This window comes from Galleria mellonella, unplaced genomic scaffold, assembly GCF_026898425.1.
Source record: "Galleria mellonella isolate WM207_F2 unplaced genomic scaffold, CSIRO_AGI_GalMel_v1 utg78, whole genome shotgun sequence".
Classification (NCBI taxonomy): domain Eukaryota; kingdom Metazoa; phylum Arthropoda; class Insecta; order Lepidoptera; family Pyralidae; genus Galleria; species Galleria mellonella.
Window position 1 is genome coordinate 711,622 of NW_026442151.1, and position 27,886 is coordinate 739,507.

Sequence of the window (27,886 nt, forward strand, 5' to 3'; positions counted from 1 at the left end):
TTCTTATACTTTTTTTTTTTTTACAACACAGGCGGCAAACGAGCATGCGGCTCACCTGATGGTAAGTGACTAAATACTGTTCGAATTCTCTTCATTTTTATAATTTTATTTTTCATTTCGGAGTTTTAGAACCTCATGCATTTTGTGTGCCAAAATAAACTACTGCGCACAATAGATGTAGATATATAATTATTATAGATATATAAACGGTCGTAAAACTAAAAAACAATTCTTTTTGTAATATGGATAAAACCATATTACGCCGTCCCCAAATGATTGGGATAAGGGTAGGAAAATGATGATAGATATATAAACTTAAATATTAAGTTGTTTCGAGGAACAGATGGCACGGCCTATTCCATTTTCATCTCATACCATAAAAGAGACCTTGCTAGTATAGCTGTTTAACAGATCGCCTCTCCTTCTAATGGCAATAGCTTCGATCTCCGCACAACAGAAACATATCTACTAGTCTCACACCTTGTTTGTTTCATATTTTCTTTGTATACTTAATATGTATTTAAAATTATAGTAAATATGTCTGAATTATTCCCATAATAGCATAACTATCAGATGGTGCTCGTGGTATATGCCCAGTGATAATAAAAAACTTGAATAAGTTGTATTCGAGTAACAGTAGTTGACTACTATATTAATTTAACCAATTTATGGAATAGTAAATAATCTTTGACTAGAAATGTAACAGAAGATAGATACCTACTCTCAGCACGGGCCCTATAGTAAATTCTCTCAAGGGATACTTGGATTCTTTTACGTTATCAAATTTCATTATGAGGGCAAACAAGCATACGGCCAGTCTGATGGTAAACGGAGTTACCACTGCAAATGGATGCCTGAAACACCAGGAGCTGACCTTTAATGGTATTAAATAAAACAAAACTCTTCCAAACAAACTTTTCTGAATTTAATTTGGGCAAAATTTAGAAATAATACTGTTAATATCAACTTCTCAAAGCAAATCGTATGCAATAATTCATCAAAGTGAGGTGATCAAGATGTTTTAGCTCATTTTGTCCCTTAACTCATTTTTAACACATTTGAAGTTGAGAAAGAACATTCACTACTGCATTGATGGCCATAAGAAACATAAATGCGCTTTTATTACTTTAGATAATTTTGTACGGTTAGAAAACTTTGGTGCGCGGTACCAGTAACTTTGCTACGTGGGTAATTCGCCACTGGATACCCTTCTAACGACCTAATTTATGATAATATGACACGTATATATGTAGATATAAAAGTAATACAACAAATAATTAAATTAAGAACCACCTAATATTGTCTGCAAATAAATAGGAAGTTTTCAGGTATTAACTGAACGTTTTCAAAGATATAATAATCAAGTATATAAAAGTGCTTAACACGTTTGAACTCCACATACCTAAATTACTTTAAACATACTATAGCGTACAGTCAATATCTCTGGTTTAGACAATTACAGCTATGACATTGACAGTGTTAGAAAATTTTTCGTTACTAGTTAACTATTTTAGGGGCGAAGAGAAATGTTTTGGATTATTAATAAAAATAATGGGGTATGGAACTACAACGGAAATCTTTTGTCGGCCCGACAGCCTCTTCTAATTTGAAATCTGCGCGTAAAAGCTTCGCAGTAACAAGACCTTATGGCAAGAGTAATGCTGCTCAAAAAGAAATAACAGTACACACTAATACTCCCCATTTGGAACATAAATCTTTTCATAATGAACAAAATCAAGTGTATCAAGGAGAAGTAAATTTGCTTTCAGTCATGTATGTACCTACTTTCTAACTTTCAATATCACTTACATCTAATTCTTTTTGTCATTAAGTATTTACCAATCCATTATCCATTGCTGAATATAAGTCTCTTATTATATTTAAACAAAGTATAATCCCAAGTACATACACCAACTGACTCCCTCCTACTTTTGAGATCATCACTTCCAATCGTGAGATCACACCACGCTGTTTTCATGCATGGGGTCGCTAACCTTTCTTACGAGGGGGAAAGGGATTGTTAGTAATGGAGACTGAGAATCCTATTGCTGGCAATATGCCCAACCAGGTCGACAGATTGAAATTCCTCGCGGTTCTCCCTTTAGTTAAGGGAGAACAGATAGAAAAGGGCAGGTGGAAACATGTAATGCACAAAAATATCAAATACACAATAATTTATCATGATTAATTCCTGATGAATTCTTAATGATGGGCCAACTGACCTGTTTTCATTCTCATCTATCACCCTTCACTGGTGCTCCGCCAGCATATATATATCCCGTTAGCGCAGGCGGGGTTACCATACACATTTTCACACACACAAAAAACCTTTCTTACGGTTATTGGTTACTTAAACTATGTGAACAACTTCTTGGCACTTCGGTTTTCTGATACTTCGAAATCTATCAGTCGCTTTAGATCTTTTGTAGAAATTGGTTACAATCACGAAATGATATAATTGACTTCAGAGTCCTGACTTCTGAAGTCAATTAGTTTAAATCACGTTAATGTACGTAAGAACACTAATATTTATATTTCAGAGATACGACCAAAGACATTATGTGCTGTAAATATACCGAGGACTTCAATGACCTGGCTGCTGGATTCACGGATGGTACTATTAGACTTTTTGACTGCAACACAGGCAATTGCACTCACACATTGGTGGATGACGAGTGTCGTGCATATCCCGGCCCAGTGACAACCATCAAACATCGCCCTGTCAGCAAAGCTCGCCCAATCACTAACATGCTTTTAGCATCATGTTAGTGTTTATCTATTATGTTTATTTTAATATAAAAATAGATGTTAGTTAATATATGACTTATCGCATTCTGCATGAGTATAGGTAAAACTTTTATTCATACTAGAAAAAAATATATTTCTAGGAAATATATTTTTTATTTACGTTACTACGGTAGCTACTTTCAGAAAAAAAAATAACGTACATCAAAACTACGATCGGTTTAAAAAAAATTAGGGTATACGCCGCTTGCGTGTAGTTGTGGTGTTGCTATTAGTTTATGCTGGAAGTATGATGTTAAGTCAGACATGACAACGACGTTTACTTCTTACATTCATTTCTGCTGATATTCTCTCCATTTCGATCGCTCGCCTCTTACACTTCTAATTTCCGTTTTTTATATATTATTTTTCTACATACTCCTTTGTATATATTTCCCTTCTGTATATATGTGAATAGACAAAGTTAGTTGTTATACTTATTTCCTCCGAACAACTACAAAGACAAGCTAGCAATAGGGCCACTAACACTCATTACTAACAATCCCTTCCACCCTAGAAGTACCTTTATGAATTAGCGCCATTTCCAAAGAACCGTGTCCCGTTTTGGGCCATGACGAGTCTTGAAGTAGCTTATATATCATTAGATAGTGCATCGCCTATATCGATAAAATATATTGTTCTTATGAACGTATTTGGTGGAGATACCTCGTTAAAGGAACCCATTTCATTTGTGAAAATATCGCCTATAATTTATCTGTGAAATATTATAGGGCTTTGTAATTCTCTTTGCGACCAGAGCACCTCCTTGCGGTGTCGGTGGTAACGATCAAAATTAAAACTTTAAGGCCGACAAAAACATGGAAGGAAAAGACTCAATAAAATCTTTCTATTGTACCTGGAAAAATGGGGCTCAAACCGTAGGCTGTTGTACTCATATAGCAACTATTATTTGGTATTTAGGGTATGCAAAATGGGGCTCAAACCGTAGGCTGTTGTACTCATATAGCAACTATTATTTGATATTTAGGGTATGCAAGGCTTCTGACACAGCCAATAAAATTTCCATCAATAGAGATGGGAGACATATTTTTAAGATTTGAAAGTTCTGATGAAGAATCTTCACAGATATAAATGTCAATTAAGTCATTGTTGGGTTGCCTATAAACATATGCCCACTTTGAATAATAATGAAACTATTTTTCCGTGACTATACTCGTGAACCCCTAACCGTTAGTATGCGATTCATCAATGGACGCCCCATGGCCCAAATCGGGATATGGTTCTTTCATCGTACTTTTTGTGTTATAATAATATGATCAGGGCTACAATAAGAGCTGTACGTACAAAAAAATATATATATTTTAGATGTTAATGGATGTATAAAATGCTGGAAATATAAGTATGATCAGTGTTTGTATACAATAAGGGAAAAACGTCAGGCTTTAGGACTTTGTTACCATCCACGCTATACTAAATTTGTTACGTATGGAGATGATGGCAAACTTAACATGTACGATGAGGAAGCACAAACGCAAGAAAGGGCATTCTATTCCAGGTATTTATTTGAACGTGTTATAATGATTAGATACTATGGATATATATAAATTGGTATGGTACCTACAATAATTCGCAGAACGACAAAATGCATAAATCTTTGTAACCTCGAATCGAAGAGAGACGGATTAACATAGATACTGATAATAATTAAGTGGGCATCTAACGTTTATGTAAAAATTTCAATATATATAACTAATATAGGTTTTTAGCAAAATGATTAATTTATGACGAACAGTATTTAGGTAATACATGCCATTATACATATCTAATATAGTACGTAATTTTAATTATGGTAATTTGATTTTGTTTAAAATATGAAAAGCATTAATCATTAACGTAATTAAAAAAAAAAAAAAAAAACGGTGGAAGGCTCCACTTCTACTATGCGGAAATGTGATAGCTATAATCAACAATTTAGTTTCTTAATATTTGTTCATAATTTTAGTCAAAGAAAAAACATAATGGATGGTCACACGTCAAGAATATTTGCTTGTGCTTTCAACCCCCAATCTCATCATGAATTAATATCTGGCGGATGAAACAACGTTGTCATATGTTGGGATGATAGACAACCATACGCCACCCGATATTTCTTCGGAGTCCACATGTGTGGAGAAGGATTAAATTTCGACAAACCTGGAAAACAAGTAAGATACAGAAAACGATTAAATCACAATCCTTACTTGAATAACTAATAATAATAATAATAAGCGAACAAACCTGATATCGTGGTGATGGATCGGGCACTCTCGAGGGTGTTTTTGATGGATGTCACCATACCGCATGAAACCTACCTCGTGAAAGCCGAAACCGAGAAGAAGAGAAAATATCTCGACCTGGCTCACGAGGTGACCGAAATGTGGGGGGTGACATCTACCGAAATCATCCCAATCGTTATGTCGGTGAACGGTCTTATCCCAACCAGTCTGGAACAATATCTCAGACAGTCGAGATTCCGAGGCGGCTCACTCCCGGGAAAGATGCAGAAAGCGGTGCTCTTTGATTCTGCCCGCATTGTACGCCGGTTTCTCCGACTGTGCTTTTGCCGGGGGTAAGTTTGCCATGTTTGAGATGTGAATTTTCTAAAAATTTAAAATTACGAGTATATATATATATATATATCGAATTTGATAGAATAAAAAACAACCAATATTGTCTTTATAACTAATCAAACCCTTAAGAAGTATAGGTTTAAATATTATTGGTACTCGTATCGCTGTTTCATCCATGTCTACCGCCAAGCAAGCAAGCTGTCTTCGGATTTGAAGATTTTAACATTAATATTGAAATCTTCGATTCTCAAGAGTCGATATCACGCAAATGTCTCGTGTTGTAAGCGTTCATGAACTGTGGTTACAGGGGGGAAGGGATTGTTAGTAATGAAGACTAAAAATCCCATTGCTAACAATATACCCAACCAGGTCGACCTCACGCGGTTTCCCCTGGAAACTATCATGGTTAATTCCTAATGAATTCATCATGATGGGCTAACTGGCCTGTTTTCATTCTCACCTATCATCCCTTAGTGGTGCTTTGCTAGCGTATACCGTCAGCGCAAGCAAAAGATTGTTAATAATGAGATCTGTCGCATTGTTAGCAATATGATAGGGTATCAGGTCGACCTCCACACGGTTAATTTTTGTTAATCCTGTTGTCAGTTTTTTGTGCGCCACTTCGTACGCACAAAATAGATTATTTTTAGATGGGATATCAAAATAAAACAAACCAGATTTTAAATTCCACCTTCATGGATACATCAGTGAAATCCGTATCCAATTTAGTGCAATAGTTTCTGAGTGATACCGGAACATATAGACAAAATTTCTAAAAAATATTGGTTTGGAGACTTCTAAAAGTTCTAACATGTTTTTTTTTAAATAACATTCATGTATAGACTCCGTCTATTTACAATTTTATTATATTAGTAAGATAATAATGTATATTTAACCATAACCTGTTACATAGTGATTACTTTTTTCAGATATTAACTTGTTCTTGGCAAGAAAAAGAAAATATTCAAATATGGGATTATGGCTCATGCAAGTTAATACAAAATATAACGCCAGACAATCATCAGTCAAAGCTTTACTGTGGCAAATTTGTGCCACAGACGAATTTAATCGTGTGCGGTGGATCTGATAGCAATATATTGCGATTAATTGATATAAATATGAAAATTGTAAGTGAATGAGAAAATAATCTTGCAGCCATTCTAAGGCTGGATCTATGACTTAACTCTCATCTTACTCTTGTTTCATCAAAAAATGTTATTCGTGGTACTTTTGTCTTTTTTGTTCTTTTTCATAAAGTGAAGCATTTGTCATTAATTTTTCGTGATGTATCCGAAACTATTACACTTCTTTATAACTTTTATATCACAGAAATGTTCCATGAGAGTATAACAATTTATAACAAATTTGTTAAATAGGTGCTTCCATAGACACTAAATAAAATAACTGACTTAGTTTTACAGGAGATCTTACAACTTTTTGTACTGGAAAATATGTGTTGCGAGACTGCATTTTTTATAAATAATTATATTTTTTGTTAGGATATATATATATATATATATATATATATATATATATATATATATATATATATATATATTTTGTTTTTTAGTTGTCTAATACCCATATATATATATATGTAATACAAAGGTTATTTAATAATAATTTTCATTAATTGAGCAATTACGAGATTGCTTTCAGCAGTGACACATTTTACCTAAATATGTTTTATTACAGACGGAATGTTCTATAAGAAACAATCCAGGCGGCATATATGCTTTTGATTTTGGAACAGTCAGACGCAAGCCCAGAAAAGTACCAGACACTTATAAGAAAATTAGTGAAATTCAAAACATACCACGTGTGGCTTTTGTTACAGGAAAGAGATTGCAAACTGTAGACTTTGGATAATAATTATAAAGCTTCTATTGAAGGACCAGTATAACTTTATATATTTTTTTTAATTGTATATGTTCCTGATACTGATATATATAATAAATAAATAAATAATTCTTTTAATTCCCTATAATTAAATTATTTTTAAAATAGGTATAGTTTGTTTCTATCAAAATCGGTTCTAAAACCATGGTTAATATTTGTTAGAGTATTTGATGAAAAATTAACCTATATACTAACAAGGAACTGACAACAAAGAAATCAATCAATAATCAAATTTAAATACATATTTATCTTCATTTTCATAGCAATTTACATCATCATATATTTTTAACATAATGAAATTTCATTTAGATTTTTATTTCATTATAATTTATGGACACCAGTAACATTTTTGGTATATTATAAAAAACAAAATAACATCATATTTTGTTTTAAATAAACATCTAATGAAATAATATAAAAGGACTAAGGTTTTATAAAAAAGACCTGTTTATGTAAAAGTTGTACATCAGTTGTATTGAATTTATTCTCTCCTTTAACATTTCTCTACTCACAAACAGCCGCTTAACACAATTTACGTGATAGACAAATACACTGTGATTTCATTTTGTAAATAGCATATAAAACTCTAGAAAGATAGAACATCGAGTTTGGCAAGAATTCATAATAAATAAAAAACATAAATACTTCTACATAGTATTATATACAGGATTTGAACATCTATTATTCGACCGATTCAAGTTGAGCCTCGTCAACGGATGGGTCTTTCCGTGTTGTAATTGTTTTTTATTTTGAGCTTTCGACATCACAGACGGAACCACCATATTGGAGTAGTCGATGGGCGCGATCGAGACGACGGTGGGCGCGAGTGGCGGCCGCTCCGAGCCGCCGCGCAGCGCGCCGCAGAACGAGTTGCGCAGAGCCGCACCGCGCCGCTCGCCGCCACCACCACCGCCACCCTCCGCTGCCAGCCGGCACTTCTTCGACACAGATTCGTGGGCCGCCCGCGGCCGGCTCGTCTCGCACGCCGACTCGCACCGCGCACGGCCCGGTTGGTCATACTTGTCGACCAGCACACGCACGGAAAGATCTTCTCCTGACGGGGGGGACGCAGGCCCCCTTTCCCTGCCATCGTGCGCGGCGGCGCGGCCACGCGAGTGCGAGCGGCGCGTCGAGTCAGCCTCGGAGCGAGCCTCGAACTCCTTCTTGAGGTTGCTGACGAGCCCCGCGGGGGGCGCGGGCGGCACGGGCGGCGCGGCGCGCGGCAGGTCGCCGTGCGAGGCGCAGGCGGCGCGGCGCCGCCGCAGGCCGGCGCGCGGCCTCTCGGCGGGCGCGGCGGGCGCGGACGCCGACAGCCGGCCGCTCCACGTGGAGGCGCCGCGGTCGCGCGCGCGCTCCATGCGCGCCGCCGCCGCCGCGAGCTCCTCCAGTATGGCACAGGTTTCGTTGAATTTGCGCTCGTTATCGGACATGGTGACGGGCGCGCGGGCAGGCGCGCGCCCGCCGCGCCGCGGCTCCGTGTGCTCGCTGATGATGCCGAGGTCGGAGGTGGGCCGCTCGTCGTCGCGGCGCGCGGCGCGCTCGTCGCCGCGCTCCTTGCGCTTGGCGGCGTCGTCGCGCGCGGCGGCCGGCGCGCGGCCCCGCGTGTCGTACGAGCCCCAGGAGGAGTGGCGCGACAGGTCGGGCACCACGGCGCTGTCGAACGAGCTCCACGAACTCTGTCGGCTGGGCGGCGGCGCGTCCTCGTCGACGGCTCTCCTCTCCTCGCTGTCTATGTTACGATCTACTAAATTTAAAAAAGCGTCACTCGTTTTCGTCTTTGTGTCAATTATACCACTATCACTTTTCACTATATTATCACTGTCACTAATGTTTCGATTATCTTCTACCCTGGGCCACGGAGCTTCCCCTGGATCCCAGGTATGGATTTTATCATCTTCTAAGTTTGAATGAGAATATTTGTGACTTAAATTTCGCGACGGTGATGCCTGTGGTGGTTTACTAGGTGCGTCACCCGTTTGCACTAAGGAGGATACAGAACCATCAGATGATTTAAAACTGGATGAATCATTTTGATTTCCGAAATTTAACTTCTGATATCTTTTACTTAAATCTCTACGTTCACTTGAAGCAGCATTCTCTATTTCATTTACAATATGTTTAACAGACGGGGCTCCTTCCTCCTTTAATCTTATGATCTGATTAGGTGATACACTATAAGTTCCATTTGCATAAGGCATTAACATATGTCGAGTTTCATAGACTAGGTTTTCTAGAGAGACAGAGGTCGGTGGCAATAGTTCGGAAGCGAGTTTGCTATCGGGAGACCATGAACGCGGCCTACCAATATAGGAACCAGTCAAAGCCAAGACTAGAGGTGTAGGATCCAATATTTTACTCTCTATTTTCGAATTATTTTTTGGCGACTTCAAATTAGTTTCTGATTTTGATCTTTGTAATTTTTCTTTGTTCTTCATTGCATCTAGTATTCCTTGATAAGTTTCAAGTTGATTTAGGAAGTTAGTGTTTGGTTTAATACAATTTCTTTTCGCTTTTACATGCTTGAGAGCTTTGTCAAAGTTCCAGTTGAATGCCTTCATTGCATAAGCGATTACGACGGAAGCGGATCTGCTGATGCCCATTTTACAATGGACGAGCACTTTCGAGCCTTCATTCCGGGCTTTGTTTATGTACTTGTATGTATTGTCCCAATGTTTGAGGAGGTCCGTTCTATCGTCGTCATACACTCTTATGTTTAAGTAATCGAACATACCCGGGAAAAAATTGTCAATCTCTCTTGTCACATTTAATATGTGCCTTACCCTGAAACAACAAATGTATATTTTCAGTAATCTAAACATTACAGAATATACTGACGCATATGGCATCATTCATGGGTTGCCACACAAAACTAACATCACATCAGTGTATATGTGTCAGTATGTGTATGTGTGTGTTGTGTAATATAACAATTAATGTATAAAAGATACCCATTTCGTTGCAGTTCTTCGAGATTACTGGCGTTCCACTCGGAGCCAAGATAAACGTGATCAAACACCTCAGTGGGAGCATCCATCTGTCCTAATATAGTGAGCATCTCTTGGTCGATAAAAGACTTGTATTCAGCGAGGTCCATATCCAACTCGTCTTCTAGCCGGCCGCGGATTACTTTGCTCGTCACCTCGTCTATGTCAACGCTCATCATTATTTCCTTCAACGTACATCGAATCACACGCTCTGTTTCGTCTCTTTTGCGAGGCCTGTTAAAAATAAAACATGTTGAATTTAATATAAACAACAATAAATATGTTATCTATTAATATTATAAGAATTAAATTATAAAAACGACTCGACTGGCCTATATACAATATAATTAAATAAATAAGAATTTAAAACTTGTAAGTACATTTATTATACCATAACTTTCAGTTCACATTTTAACGAATCTTGCTTCCAACATATTGCACTTAGAATTAAAGGTAAAACGTGATAATAACAGGAAAAGTACAATAATACAGTGTACACTGAACTGCTATTGGTGATTAATTATGTTATAAAACTTACAAAAGTATGTTACATAGCATACATATATGATGATTGTTCATCCTGCAAATCGCATGCAAAGTATTCTAATTAACGCATTGGCCGGCGTCCGATCCTTTACGAGGTCAAGAAACTAGGTCTAGGCTCCAGTATGCGTGATTACGTATGCTGATTGCTAATTATTAATTATACAACACCTGAAAATATTTTTTGTACCTGAAGGTTGAATATGTAATGTATATCAATTATACCTAGTTCAGATATCTACATACTCGTATATAACAGTAATACTCAAATGTAAAAATCCATATGGGGATAAAGTCAAATAAAGTCTACATTCACTCTAAACTTTAAAAAACTCAGTAATAGATCTCGGGGGAGCATTTCAGTCTTTATTCGTTGGAATGAAAAACGAAGAAGCGACACGCTTTATGCCAATAAGTCAAACATTAACCATACACTTTCTTAATTAGGTTTCAAGCCTTATTTCACTGACACTATGCTAGAGAAATAAGCTCATGCAATCCTTGATCACACTTTCCAAAATGTAAGCTATGTAAGAACACCGACAGTAAAATTGTACTATTGTACGACTACGGCCGAGGCTTTCGAAGTATTTTAGCTATTAGTGACACGACAAAAATTTTTCATTGTATGTATGCAAGGTATTCTTGACTTATATGTTATACAATGTCATCCTTGAGTTCTATTATTATTGAAGTACCTAATAATTTCATTTATAGAAATACAATCCTGTGAATCGTAATATGTAAACAACACACAGAATTAAAACATCAGCTATGACCAACTCACTTTAGCCTAAGCGAATCCGGCGAAGGCGGGCGACGGGATTCGATGCAGTCCATGGCATGCCACTCATTGAGGCAGGAACGGTCCGAGTCGATGCGCTCCTCATAGTAAGCGCACCAGGCGTGCGACGCGCCGCCAGCGAAGTGGTTCAGCGCACGGGCTCGGCTGCTGGCGCGGTGCAGCGTTTGTAACGCTGACCTGGAACACAACCGGGGGCATATGTGATAAAAAAGAATTCAGTCAAAAACTGATCAGCCAGTAACTTTTAATATCTAACATGCAGAAGAGTTCTTCCAAATGAAATAAAATGTCATATTACTATGCTTTATACATTAGGGATCCGGCCCAACTTCGCATGAATAGTATTTTCGAAAATAATAAACAGTCTACCAATTTTTATCCGCGAGCGAGACAAAAAGCAACCTATATATTTTCCATGTCATATAGTACGTGTATACTAAATTTCACGGTGATTGTTTAAGGCACTATAAAGTAACAAATTTACTTTCACATTTATAATATTAATCATTATTTTAGCTGTTAACTGTCCACTGCTGAATATAAACCTTCCCCATAAGTGGGGTTTTGCCAGTAGTTTCTACTCTTAGCAGGCGGGTTGGCAATTGCAGTTAGACTTTTAGAGATATTTTAAGAGGGATGCTGCTGCCCATTCCTTTACAATTAAATCCCCTTAATGGCCTATTACGACACCCACAGGAAAAGGAGGGGTGGCCTATTCTATGTTGGGACCACACGGCCAATAACAATATTAGTACTCGCTAATAATGTAGCTTTCTATAAGTTCAAATTTTTTTTTAAATCAGTTGTTTATTTTAGTAATTTTTGAGTTTATCGTTATAAATAAACAATCAAATCTCTTTCTAATATTAGTATAAATATATACCCGAAAATCCCACCCTCTTCTCATACGCTCTTTTGGCAGTCGGATAAAAATATACTAAGCATATACATATCTGTACTACCAGATGAGGTATTTAATGACATTTCACAATTATTGTGAACTAGGACAATAAGGAAAATGTGTACCATTAGTTAGTTCATTATAGAACAATCGTAGACTATCAACAGACATATTGAACGACTACCGTTTGACGATCGAGGTCTTCAATATCTTTACATCCATGACAACTGTGAATATACGAGTACTAGTATTTTTATCAGAAAAGTGTGTTATTACACACATTTTTTTAAATACCTAACTGAATTATTTGATCTGCAATGTTTTGGTTAGTTAATACAATAATTTATAAATTTAAAAGTATTAGATGCAAGATACATATTGCATTCTATTTAACGCATACATAATTACAGAGTAATTGTTAATGAGACAGCACTGATAGCAGGAACCAATGGTATAACATATGAAATCTTGTGTTCCAATAAAGTCAACCGGTGTCGGCTGTTCGTTATTGAGGTATGTTAGATAAGTCAACAGTCACAATTAATAATGAGGTCTACAACAGACGTGGAATGTGAAGATAATATATAGGAGTTACAAATATATTTTAGTACCATTATAATCTCACATACTCACCACATGGCCTGTACAGACACTGGTTTGAATATGTGTTGTTGATTGCACACGCACACACTAAATCCTCTGTGGACAATGAATATCTAATTAGTTATTGTTCTTACTTAAAAGCACACTGACTAAAACGGTTTCTTGTCATTGTTCAATAATGTCCTTCTATTATTCAAATAAGTAGAAAACATTAGAAAGATCTCATTTCAAATATTCATTTTCACCTAATAACTTAGTTCAAAATATAGCATAACAAAATCATAATTATATTCAGATTAATAAATAAATAAATAAATTACTTGAAAAACTACTTTTTTTATATTGCTTATAAAATATATAGAAAATAAATATTTTAAAGAAGTCTAACAAAAAAGACAACTCCAACAGATAAATATCACTTCCAAAAATCAATGATTTTTGATCTGTTGGAATTATCTTTTTTGTTACATCACCATGAGAAAATTATAAGATTTCAGCAATATTTTATAATATAGTTGTGCAGATACATAGGCTAATTTTTACATAACTATCTCCATTGAAAGGTTGTATGTTTTAATGAAATCAGTAAAAAAAATACATGAAATACATCTTGATACCTCTTTTGTATATAGTCACGTACAGAGGTTTTTGTTGATTGAATATACGTTGAATAAAGTACAACATTTACGCCAATATTCTCTACAATATAATAATCTCATTGTTTTACCAATAAAGTTATTTTCAAATACCACATGGCCGAAGTAAGATAAGACTAGAATAGTCTTTTCTTTTCTGCCGATTATCTCTGATACAATTTATTCAATAAGCGATATCTATTTGCCTATTAAATCTATTTCAACATTAATTCTTCAGACAGCATATTACGTGCCTGACACGTGAATATATTATTAGTATTCTTGACTAGTCGTCGTATAGACGCAGATAATCTCTCCCTAGAAAATAACATAAAACAAATATATGCACCGTTTCAATTACATTTTGTGTAAGTTCAACTCACCCGTCACCATCAAGCTTTATAGATGTGTCCGCGAGAACCCTCAACACGAGGCCGACAGTGGTGCGCTCGTTGCAGTCGATACCGAGGAGAGCCGCTTCTTCGCTACGGCATACCACAACCAGGTATCTGGTGCGCCCCGCGTGAGCGCTCTCCAGTTTCACCGCCTGTGCAGTAAAGTAGCGTTACCTAACATTGTAAAAGTCATGATGTCTGAATATATTGACAGAGTAAGAGTTAGTTAATTAGCAACTTTGATAGAACAATCTCACCTGATGAGAAATAATAATGAGGTCGAATATTGAGCTTGTGGGCCTATAATATACAGTAAAAACAAATCATAAAAATAAACATGCTTACAACTATATCTACAAGTAACAATAACTGTCAAGTGATAACGTAACAGATATTAGAAAAATGATTCACTGTCAGCTAGATAGTAAGCATCATATTAGATATTTTATTAAGCACCATTTTGAGCGTCTCCTCCGGGCGCAACAGGTAGAACATGGACTGCAGATGGTGTTGTATGTCCGGTTGGGGATGCGCTCGCGCCGACGCTCGGCGCTGGTCTGCGCATCCACACTCCGAACCGCCCAGTACCAACGCCGCTCCCTTGTTCGCAAAATAACACTCATTGAGGCTGAAACATAAAACAAAAAAATATAATTACAAAAAATCTAATTTTTGAAAACATTCTAATATTCCTTGCATGGAACGCGTAAAGGGGGGCAAACCCGGCTCGAATAAATCAGAGATGGGGTTTCGATTCTCGAATTCGAATTACCGGAACAGACATTAAATGTATTTTATGAAAATAATTATTACCAAAATTAAAAACCACTCAGTGGCTATAAAAAAAAAGTCGGTGTCCTTCATCGAGTAACAGAATATTCGCATGAGCTACTCAGCAATAATTATTTTTTTAATATAATGCAACCGCGAAATGTATGAATGACGCCATTTTTAGTAAAGTTGCTGCAATCCGTCTTGCTGTAGCGTTTAACCTTCCTTTCACCGGGGCAGGCTCAAGCCGCAGCTCGACTTGACAGTCGTCGCGGAGGGACGACGCGCTGGCTGGGCCGCACAGCACACTTGTTTCTCTGCCTCGCCTTTGTAATACGTATGATTACTCATCGACTTCCCCAATACCTACATATGTAAATGATGCGTACTAACATTTCAATATTTTAATCGTATTATTTTATCGCAGCAGCTATAGCGTAAAAACATAAATGTTACATATACCTAAAGCCACAAGGAAATGCGTTGTTTAAATCATAGTTATTTTTGAGTGAACAAAAATATGATGAGATTTTAATTTTAAGACACAACTGGTAAAAAAGTATGCCTATGGTTAGGAGTACTTATAGTTAGTAGTACTGTAATAAATGACTGAAGACAGAATGCGTTACAAAAGTAATGATGAGGTCATCAGAAAATAACACTATGGAAAATAAATGGAAAGTATATAGTAAACATACCTAGCTATACAAGGGAACATGCGAAGCGGTTAATAATAGAATGTAAATAATCGTGTGACGGTAGTTAAGATAGGCCATGATTCCAAATGTCGACTTGCATTAAAAGCGGCAAGGGCGGTTGCTCTCAAGGTTCATTAAAAATAACAGCGGCGGGTTGCCAAAGCGGCGATGCCCGCCCATACTAGTCGCCGGAGCCCGAGTTCTGCGGCCGGTACGAGACGCCCGCGCCGCGCGTCCGCGAACCGCCTCACTGTACCTATATAGTAATACAACGAGTGCGAATCGCGCGTTGCCTCCAGTGAGACTACTCGTCAGTCGCCTCGTCATTTTACCGAATTCGGATAACCACGCGTCTGCGCTACCCATTGACTATTGAAGTGTCGTGGCCACTTTAACTAATCAGAAATTCAGTAGATATTTACTCTATAAGAGGCGGAGCAGTCAACACTTAACACATTTAATAACCTCTAAGCATATTTACATTAATATAACATGTTTTCGATATCGTTATGAGAAGTAAAAATTTATTAAGATACGAAATCGATTATTTCGATCAGGCATGAGGTTTTTTTTTTTTTAATTAAATTGCAATTCGTTTTTACCCGCAAACACTATCGGTTACGGTAGTGGGATACTAGTGAATAACGATAGGTGTGGATGAAATCAGGTCAGTTGGCCTATCTCGCTAACAAATACACCAGAAATTAACCACGATGGGTTCCAAAAAAAACCGTGGAGGTCAAAGACCCCATAGGTTTGATCCATACATCTTTACGAGCTTTCTCGTTTATAATATTAGTAGGATTCAACAAGTAAAGATTTAATAATGAAGACTTTCAGGTCTAATGTACCACCAATACAACTTTTAAACAACTTCCAAATAGATGTTTTCAATAAGTCTTTTTTGTGGCTATGTTATACAATTACGCCGCCCATTGTGAAACGATTTTCTATACTAATATTATAAAGAGGAAAGATTTGATTGTTTGTTGATATAATAGATAAACTCAAAACTACTGAACCTATTTTAAAAATTATTTCACCTATAAGAACACTACATTATTAGGGAGTAACATAAACCATATATTATTTTAGAGTATTTTATTTACCCGTGGGAGGCCGGGCTGGATCGCTAGTATTTAATAACTCTATTTGCAATCAGCAGGAATTACTTCCGTGTTAGTCCCATATTAATTTGATGACGAGAAAATTAGACGAAACTTGCTTGACTAATTATATCATAGTAGTATATATAGCACACTCAAATAAAATAGTACTTCGATGAGCAAGCAGAGATAGTGTGCACTATATATAAATAATATTATTATGTAAATGTTAGAAAATAACACTTTTTTTTTATTATATACATTGTGTATTGTAAGAAAATACAAGTTCAAGGTTAAATATTAAGCGGGTGGGCGGAATCACGGGAAATGATAGTTTGTAAATGTAATAAACCACGTGTTGTTTCTACCAAATAATTATAGTTGGCAAGAACTAATATTGCGCAAACCCGCATTAATGCTAGAACTATTCCGTATTTTGACACTACACTAAATCTACTAGTCAGTTTGTACATACATTTTTATATATAAAGAAAATGTACCTGAATTGAACTCTTTCATAAAATCGTAAATATTTTTTTTTTAAATGTTGCCAATATAAAACTCACAACCGCAGGCTCGCGAGTTGGTGTAATTAATCACAAGGCCACGACGCTCTCTTACTATTGTAATAATAATAAATAACCGACTTATTAGTAACAAACTCAAAAACAAGCTTAAGAGGGAAAGATGGAATTAAATCGTTTATCTTGGTGTGTGTTGTGTAAAGTTCCAACTAACTTTCTGGTGCTGGAATGGAAAACACTGTTAACAACGCGAATTAATCTGAATAATGGTTGTGAGCTCGCTTCATGCCACGATGGATATAAATATGCTGTAAATGTAGATACATACATTTACGAATACATTTTATTTTGCAAAAAAGCAAAAAATCGTGAACATAAGTACGCTGAACGATTAATATTTCATTGACACATTACAAAGAAAATATTGGAATTTATTTAAGTATTTTGAATTTTATCCTATAATTGGATTTTATTCTATAGTTACAACATTAATACGAAACCATCACGAAAGTAAACTTGACTGTAAAAAAAAAATATGAAAATCGGTTCAGAATTGGCAACGTTACCACATAACACAGCCACAAAAAAAATACAAAGAAATTGAGTACCTACTTCTTTCTATTGGAAATCGCTTACATTCTATTGTTTCAACGAAAATATATGTTAGATGGGTTTAAATATAATGAAGCATCACTGAAATGAAGTTTTTTAAAATAATTGAAGATCCACTTTACAAGAAAGTCATAATGCTTTTGGCTGTTTGTTTACAAATTTTATTTTGCTTCCTCGATATACTTTCATTCACACAATCATTATAATTTCGAGTTACGTTCTCTGTCCGGAATATTCCTTCATCAACGCAGGAATGATGATGATTATATTGCCATAAATTTAAAACCACCGATTTCAATAAGAATCTTAATTGTATCCTTCGATTTTAGTGTTTATACACTGCAGGGCCATACTGACGTGAACTGTGAAGCCTGCGTCCAATAATAGGCTGCAATAGGCTAATGATTCTCTACCATTCATCATTTTGCCATTGGGATTTCCTACATTAATCTTTTCTTTATCATGATCGCAACGTTTTTAGGGTTCCGTACCCCACAAGAACAAACTAAATACTTATAGGATCACTTTTTTTTTCAAAAGAACGCGTGGACATATCATTTGAAGTTAAAATCAATTACTGAAATCTGCAATTTCTTGAAGTTGTAAAAAAATCAATGCAATCAAAAGATAAATACGTTTAAAGCGTGTATTTTGACATTTACAAGGGAATCAGAACCTGTAGGGTACTTCCGTTAACCTAGAACAATTAAATCCGGTAAGAAGCAATGTCATACAGAATGCAAAAAGAAAAACCCGAAACTCATAAATTTGTAATGTAAACAAAAAAAAAAATACTTTGTACGGGACCCTTGGTACGCGAGTCCGACTCGCACTCGGCTGGTTTTTATTTACTTTATTTACAGGTCAGCTAAGGATTGATTTTTTTAATCGTCTGAATAAGCAGAAAATAAAAAGCATACAGGACCCTGGAGACCTATTCCATTCATTTCAAAGTCCAACTATTAAAGATACAGTTTGCTGGGAACTGGAATTTAGTTTGATACAGCAGCAAACCCAGTAATCGGTATACCTAGTCACTTCAGAGTTTCACTACAGAGTTATTTCGGAAAAAAATCTTATTCTAAATACAAAGATGTTATGATGACAAAAGGAATTGTTCATCAATTATTAAAAATTAGTAGAAATAAACAGGTACATTTTAAAATAAAAATAAACTGAAAGCAAGGGTGATTATTTGAATTACTGATACTGTTATATAGCGTAAACTTTAATTATAACTACTTTCGGCACATAGCTCCACGAGTTCCTAATACTGTAAATATTGTGTTTGTACCTTTTGCTACATTTGAAAATGTGCACTACTCGGAAAGAACACATATTGAAGTCATAATACGATCGGTAACTTTTGTGACAAGATTAGTTTCGTGTTTATCATTAAAAACAATCACAATATTATATTTGATGGTGATAAAATCAATATAGAAATGAAAAACAATGAAAGAAAATTCTTTCAATTAATAAAATTAAAATAACTTGCGATCATTTCAACCGATTTCAAAAAAGGAGGTGGTTATTATTTAGTTATTTTTAATATAAGTGTTCTTAGAACTTCGTAATGATTAAATCGATTTGAAAAAATAAACTATTCAGTGGTTTGATTTTTAAATCAAATTAATTTGGTGATTGGAGTCGGTATTTTTTTTTTGTGGAACTATATCTACTTGTATATTGATACATTACATTGAATACATGTCCAAATAAAATAAAAATAAAATACAATTGAACAAAGACCATATTTTTGAAGTTAGTAATTAAATAACGTAAATAGAAAAAATGTAATACCAAAATACATATTTGACTGTAATTTTTGTAGTTTGTGAATACAGTATTTTTCAAAAAAACCAGATTCTGAAAATATGATAGACCAGAGGAGAAAATCAAATAATTATTTAGATTGTATGTAGTACATAGAAAAGCAACAATTGTTTACCTGAAGGCGACCATGTCGGAAACAAAGGGGAGTAATCCAAGCTATAGGTAAATGGCGCACAATTGTAGTGTCACTATATACAGCACTGGCACATAAACATTGCGGCTCTGTGGTCGCGATTTTCTTGTCGGATGCGGTAAAGTGGCGGTAAGTACTGCGTATGTCAACCGAGTATGGATGGTGCAGTTGGTGCGCGGCGCACCGACCGCGTCCAGCGGCGCGTCCCGATCAACAATAAGGTGCGTGCACGACGTACATAACTTGCTCGTAGAGCCCACCCGATGAGCGACGTCATGATTTCCCTCCTAACTGAGCACAAACTGCCGCGTAAATATAGAAACTCGATGCAGAACAGGAACACGAGGCAGTTGGGAACACGCCTCGCTCTACACGCGTTGTTATTTCTATACGATCGCATATATAAATAATATTATTGTTCAAACTGCCACATATTGTTCATGTATGATATTGTTGTACACAATACGAATAACGAATTGAAAGATTTCTTGATCAATGTATTTATTATTATAAGGTCAAATCTTGTAATCGACACCCAGATTCAGAGGATTTGTCCCTGATATTTAACATAACCAAAAGGTGTAACTAAACTACTGACTATGCTTGAACAACTGCATTCTGCGAATCGAAAGGATCCCTTCTCCTAGTAACCTTTAAGGATATCCGTTAGCTTTTAACAGTTGTAACATTTAAGTGAAATATGAGCATCGGCCATGACCAATAAGAGTGTGAGACATGAAGTTCAAAGAAAAATGTTGTAATTGAAAAAGATAAAAACATTTATGAAACACAAAATTTTATTAAGTGGTTATATATCTCGCAGCCATATCTATATAGAATAAATAAACATCAAACATCAACTATCTAACTATACCTGATGTATGTACTTTTTTGTATTTGATTTTTAATTCGCATCAAATTCTTCGAGGATTTAGTACACCACAGTAGACAAGTAGATAGATATTCACGGCAGAAACAGGTAAGATACAGTACCGTGACTAGGTAAGGTATGCAATTCAAATAATTGCTGCGAGTAACGTTATCGAATAGGCGTTCTAAATCAAAATCGCTGCATATATACATACATACAGCATATATACAAATTTTAACTACATCGAAATAAATAAAAATGTAGGGAGTCATCCACAAACTATGTCGTTTGAAAATAATGAGAAGGGTCTTCAGATAACGATAATATATATATGACGTTTGAAAGGTTCAAGAGGTTGGGGGGAGGGATAAATTAAAACCCTTTTTGTATGACAATTTTTACAAAAGTTGCAATAATTTATTTACTTTGCCGTTTTTATCAGTGCTATTATTATGTTTCATCTTCAAAAGCTTCATATCATAAAAGCTTTATCATTATATAAGCCTTTAACTGTCCACTACTGAACATAAACCTCCTCCTTGGGGAATTTTACCAGTAGTTGCCACGCTTGCCAGGTGGATTGGCAATCGCAGTTAGGCTTTGAAGATGTTTTAAAAAGGACGCTGATGTCCATCTCTCGTCCTCCCTTAATCGCCTCTTACGACACCCACCGGAAAGAAAGAAGGTGACCTATTCTATGCCGGGACCACACGACGTTTGGTAAAAGCTTGCTTTGCAATAAATCTAAAGACACATCCAAAGTATCACATTTTCATTAAGACGATACATACAAATTATAATCCTATCAAAAACATAACATGTAAAAAATGCCAAATCTCGCAACGTAGTTCCTTTACTACAAAAAGTTGTGAGATTTCAAGTCTATAATGATTTGGTAATTGCACAGCACCGTAATTATAAAAGAATAATCTAATACAAAATCTACTATTTTGATTACTCGGTAAATCTAAACAGTGCACTTAAGAATATTTCATTAGTAGAATATATTACCGTGCAACTGCCAAGTCATTATAGACTTGAGATCTCATACCTTTTTGTGACGAAAGAACTAGTTACGAGATTTGGCATTTTTTTTACATTTTATGGTTATGATGGGATCTCATTTCTTTTTGTGTGTCATCCTCCTTTTTTTCGAATATAAATAATATGTCTTGTCCGTTACATACAAGCGCAATGCATCATTTGAATTATTATTATATCAGCCACTAACTGTCTACTGTTGAACTATTTTCGTTTAATAAAAATGAATAATGAAATTTCGGGATTTTTCCTTTATAGGCTAAATGACAACTAAATGAGATTACTAGAAGTGCTTAGAAATTTAATACCCCTGTTTTATCCACAATGAAGTTACAGGGGAGTTAAAAGTGCCGTGAGTCACTTCGAAAAGTGGAGAGTACGGCCGTGCTCGTCTTGGTAGGGACGCTGTCGTGCCTCCTAATATTGTAATTCTTAATGTATAATAAATAAATATCTATAATAAATGCCCTCATTACGTTGCCCCGTTAATTATATTTTTAGTTATTCCTATCTATGGTTGTCTGGTAAATGACGCCTTTCTTTACATTTTAACGTCCTTTTCCAATTATGTTAACACCGTGCATATTATATTATAGGCATATTATGTATTTTATTAGTTCATCCGTTATATCTATTCTATATTATATCGAATTTTATTGACATTTTATTAAAATCCTATATGGAAGATCCTATCCGGATTTGGCAATTTCCTTACCAAAAAAAAAAGATTATATTTGGAGTTGGTCACACGATTAGCAATTACACGACCGACTGAATAATGAAACGCGACTTAACAATGCAAAAATTGTTTCACTCGATTCATTATTTAAATCTATATTTAAGACAGTTTTAAAGATGAGTAAATACCCTTAGACACCAAGTATCTGTTAATTTGAAACGGTAAAAATATGTGCACAGCAACTCTAATAAAGCATAGTAATTCGGAAACCGTGTTAAATGTTAATTATTACAATAGAAAAAGGTAACCAACCTCTTGCTGACACGGTTACTGACATCCTCTTCAATATTTTCTGTTGATTTTTCTGTCTCATCCTGAAACAAAACAAAATAAAGTAATCTATGTCTGAACTTATCACTTAAATGACTAGAACTACCATGAAATGTTTTCCGAAATTTCGGGGTCGAACGCAACATAAATTTAATGTTAAAATTAAAATACATATTTTTTAAAAATGTTAAAATATCATTCCTTTGAAATTCTATGTTAAGATTTATGATGAACGAAATGTTAAGCTTCATTTACTGGGTCGATTTTGGTTTGAACGAAAACACGAAATTGGGGTCCGAAAATTTAGAATTTCATTTCATGGTAGACCCCTGATCTAATAATACGATTTGTTAATTTTGACACAGGGATTGCCTCTTGATTGTTGGTTTAAAATACAATTACGATTTATAGAATTTGTTTTTTTTTTAATATTATGGCTCCAACGGAGCTCCGATGATTTTGGCAGGGTCAAGGTTGAAAAAGAAACTGCAATTTTATCGATGATGCGATAAGATTTCCTTGTCCGTGTTCATTGAGTATCTACATGAAGGATTTTTTAGGAAAAATGATATATGATAGTTAAAATGAGATATTATAATTTTATATTATTTTTTGACATACATTTTTCTAGGGCATATACAAAAGGAGAAAAGACTAAAGTTAATAGATATTTGACGTTAACAGAGTGACAAATATTATTGGAAAGAGTGTCATACAGAGATACTGATATATTGGGGCAGTCAACACTCACATAGGGAAGCTCCTGTTAAGAGTCCCTAACAAAGTACAACAATGTCACAATCATGACAATTTTCAAAAACAATTGAACATTTTCAATGCTTCTAATTGATTATTTTAAATGTGTTTATGTATTTGACAGATAATTGCAATAATTTCCAAAATGTGGCAATGCACACTTCGGTAAATAAAAGTTATGAATGCTCTTAAATCCCCAAGACCTGTTTTTATGCTGCTGTAACAAATACTATTACAATAATCAGACTATGTGCATCCATCCATCTATCATAATGTTATATCTTAGCAACTACTAATTGTACCAATTTACCACAAATTTTTATATGTAGAATAGTTTTAGATATTTCTTGCCCACTATAACTTTTGCTAGGATCTACAAATAGAACACCCAATATTTCAAAAGTAGCCTACTAATCCAATTGTTATATGAAAGGACATACAAAAACTGGTTTTTCTTCTTCTTAAAAACTTTTAACACATGATAAAAGTATAAAAAAATACTACTAAAGGTTATGGAAGCCAAAAACCTAAAATAATTATGGTTATTCAATGTACAATGTACATTGGTGAATATATACAATATGAGGCAGATTTTAAGAGATATTATTAACCTTCAGAAACAAAACTTTATATAATTATGACTCTAAAGTAAGGATATTCAGATTGCAGTAAGAAAACAATTATTTTATTAGATATCTGTTTGATGTAAAAAAGAAAATTACTTACAGTATGGTATTATAAGATCAATTTCTCTCATACCTATGTATGTACATATTTAAATAAATCATCATCTAAAAAAAGACAAAATCTATTTATAAATTGTTTTATACATGTGTCCACTTGGACATGACAGAATTTTCTAATTAAGTGGAAACATTTATACAGGTTCATACCTGTACTGCTCAGTTTGTTCTTACTTATCAGGCCATTTCTTTACTCAATTCTCTGATTGCCAGAAATTGATATTTTTAATGACAAATTAGATCAATTTTCTAAAGGTAATTTATAATAAACCAATAGCTCACTATGTTTTGAGAAACTAAGAAAATTGAGCAGGTCATCCTTAAATAAATAATATTAATAATAATATATACACTATTTCAATAAATCTTAATTAAATGGTACTCATGTTTTGTTGAAATTATCACAAAAACACTCACTAAATACAAATAATGACAAATTGAAATATTCAATTAATAACCAAATTAATTTTCTATTTACACATACTAATATTAAACATCAGCAAACTATTTTTTTTTTCTATTTAAAGAGTCTTTGTTCTTATGGAATTAATACATATGATCTGTGATATGATGAATCTATTTTATTTATTTAATCTTCCTATTTTATTTATCAACTATGTATATTATTTTCTTTATTAACTATAATCCTCAATTAGATCAGAGATAATAGAAATATTTTATTCAAATAGTTAATATCAGTATCATTATTAAAGTTTAAGAGAATACTGACTGATTTAATAAAAATTTATCTAGAAATACAGGATGTCAGACTTATATTATTTAAGGTAATTGGTTAAATATCATGAGAAAATGGCTGATGTGACAATGATTTTGAAATTCAGATGACTGAATTGAAAATTTTCAAAACAAATAGGAATAATGGTTGAGCTAATGACCTCACATAAAAAGGTATATAAAAATAGTAAAGAATGCAAGAAAGTTCCATGTGGAAGTAGTCATTTTTAGCTATGCATGTTTTAAATTAAAACAAACATACAATGGCCCAAATGAGAGGCTTAATGCAGAAATGGAAGTCCAATTTACAAATTAAAACAGGATAATACATCAATTAATGGAAAGAATCTATATCATCAAAAGAAAAACTATTATTTCATTTTTTTTATAAAATATTTGCTGACCTGGGAAATATTCTGCCCTACCACCATATGTCAGGTCTATTTTTTCTCATGGATATAAATTATCCCATTTCACAAGTTGGAAAAAATATTACATATTTACAAGATTTTAGAAATTTCCAACAAACATCATGAACTTAGATTTTTATGTACTAAGATTTAAATATAATTTCAAAAATTGTAAATGTAAGTTGAAGGCCCATTTCCACATTAAATCTATTTTCTCATTTGGACTATTTTACATGTAAAGTTTCAAAGGTTAATGTTCATTTAGTCTGGACACTTAATTGCTCTTCCCATATAACCTATTCTATACATAAGGCATATGTTATTGTGACCACCATATGTCATATAATATGCACCATGATCAATATAATATGCTATATTTAATTTGGATTGAAATAAGTAAGTTACTTATTAAATGTTTATTATATTTAATGGAGAAGTAATTCATAGCTTTTCCTTTGAAAGGCTTATTCCATGGTGCTTGATACATAATTAATTGACTTGGCAAACAGTATTCTATCCTTCCTACTGGATTAGTTTTTGATTATAAAGACAAAAATAATTTTTCCTCTAAAGTTATTAAATCAAGAGATAAGATTAGAGAAAGCAATACACATTTACAAAATTTCATTAAAATTGGTTGAGCAGTTTTAGAGATTAGTGTCAACAAGCATTAAGAGAAGGTAGTATGCACTGGTAGATCTTACCCATGACCCAATAAGAGAGTGCTAGCAAGCAATTAACATCACAGTAAGAACTGTAGATCGCTCACTCACACATATCAAATGAGATGCATTAGATCACAAACTTATTATTAAATATGAATACATTTGTGACATCCTTCTCAGCCTATGCACTCTGAAGGGAAGAAGGGCAGCATTACCAGATTCATAAAAGAAAGTATATGAGAGTCTATCCAGTCTATTTAATCTGATACTCATGGTCAAATACACTACTGTGAACTTTTAGTTCCCAGAGGTATCGAATTAGAATGTGTCACCAACTCGATAATACCAACATTTTATGTCAATTTAAATTTATAGCAAACTTTTTAGAGATAGAATACAAGTGGATATTTAATATTTTTTATGATATGACAACTTTAGTCAATTTTACTTTGTAAAACCACAATGTAATAATGAACACCTTTAATGCATTAATTAATTTGAGAGATAATGTGTTGGCATCATTGTTCAAAGATGGTCAGTTCTATGGTTTCTATTATGGCATCTATCTGATTACTACACTAATAAGAAAATTGTACTGTATTAAGATGTATGTATTAATAAAACATGCAAATATATACATTTTGACTCCTTCTCATTCCTGCAATATTTTAGTTCATTCATACAACTACATACCTACTACATTAATATCTACTACATAAGAGTGGATCTTTATTATAGATAATGTAGTTATAATGTGAGACAGCTTAAAAGGTTAACATTTCTTTTCTTGAAAATAGCTGTACTAATTTTTTTTTTTTATATACAATTCAAAATGGCATTCAAGCTGATGGCCCACCTGATGGAAAGTGGTAACCATCGCCTATAGACATGAGAAGTGCCATGAACATAATAGAGTATACTGTTTCGCCCATGATACCCCCATGCATTGCCATTCCTGAGGACTCAGACGTTATGCCTCTGTACCCTGTAAATCCACACCATATCCCACCCTTCAAACCGAAACACAGCCATGCAAACACAACTGCTTCACGGTAGAAACACGTATGGGACAGAGGTACCCAAGCAATCAACTTTTATATAGTCTTCTCTTGTGGTGGTATTAAATGCAAACAAAATAAATGGCAAGAATAGTAGATAGTAAATAAATTTATTTAAATTGAAAGGCTAAATTAAAAATAATAAACCAATTTTTGATTTATCACCTCCAAGTCAAGCAATTATTTTTGCAACGTCAAAATTGCCTTGAATATAATTGGAATCAGTCAAAGAAATATTTTAATTAAAATAAGATCAAGCAAGAGGCAACTACGTACTAATAAATAGGTCCAAAATAAGAAATAGGTTTAATAAAATGTACCTTATTGGTAATGATACTTAATTGTGAAAAGTATAGTAAATAAAATTAATAATTACTGTCTGTGCCTACATACAGAACATCCTTTTTGTTACTTACTGATTTCCTTGGTGTCTGCACACTCGGAGAGCGTCGAATAGTAACAAGTGCCATACCACATTTAACATTAACGATCCATTATCAAAATAATCTAAAATCGCAAACAAAAATGAAACTATTGAGATATCATACTAGTCTGTAAGAAATGACGAAATGTTGGTTCTTAAAAGAATATCAACTTAATTATTTTTTAAATACACATAATCACTTTTAACACAGATATTAGATGAACATTTATATTAAGCATATTTTTACCAAATCACAAATAATCCTCCAACAACAAATGAACAAGACAAGGAACAAGAAATCAGAGAAATTAAAGCTATGAATGGATGAATGAATAAAGCGAACGACTTGAGAACGACAGATGAATGATTAACTTC

At 34.4% G+C, this 27,886-nt stretch overlaps 1 protein-coding gene and 1 pseudogene across 1 annotated transcript; one reads left to right on the forward strand and one right to left on the reverse strand.

Moving 5' to 3' along the window:
* The first annotated feature begins 1,509 nt into the window (after positions 1-1,509).
* On the forward strand, positions 1,510-7,510 carry LOC113517388 (uncharacterized WD repeat-containing protein alr3466-like; annotated as a pseudogene).
* Positions 7,511-7,719: 209 nt separating this feature from the next.
* Positions 7,720-27,851, reverse strand: LOC113517387 (protein phosphatase Slingshot). Its single transcript, XM_052901650.1, is given in 9 exon segments — positions 7,720-7,998; positions 8,000-10,034; positions 10,202-10,471; positions 11,568-11,762; positions 13,120-13,185; positions 14,108-14,271; positions 14,576-14,747; positions 22,703-22,764; positions 27,504-27,851. Coding segments are annotated over 9 exon segments (3,054 nt in total). The 5' UTR covers positions 27,558-27,851; the 3' UTR covers positions 7,720-7,962.
* Positions 27,852-27,886: the final 35 nt, after the last annotated feature.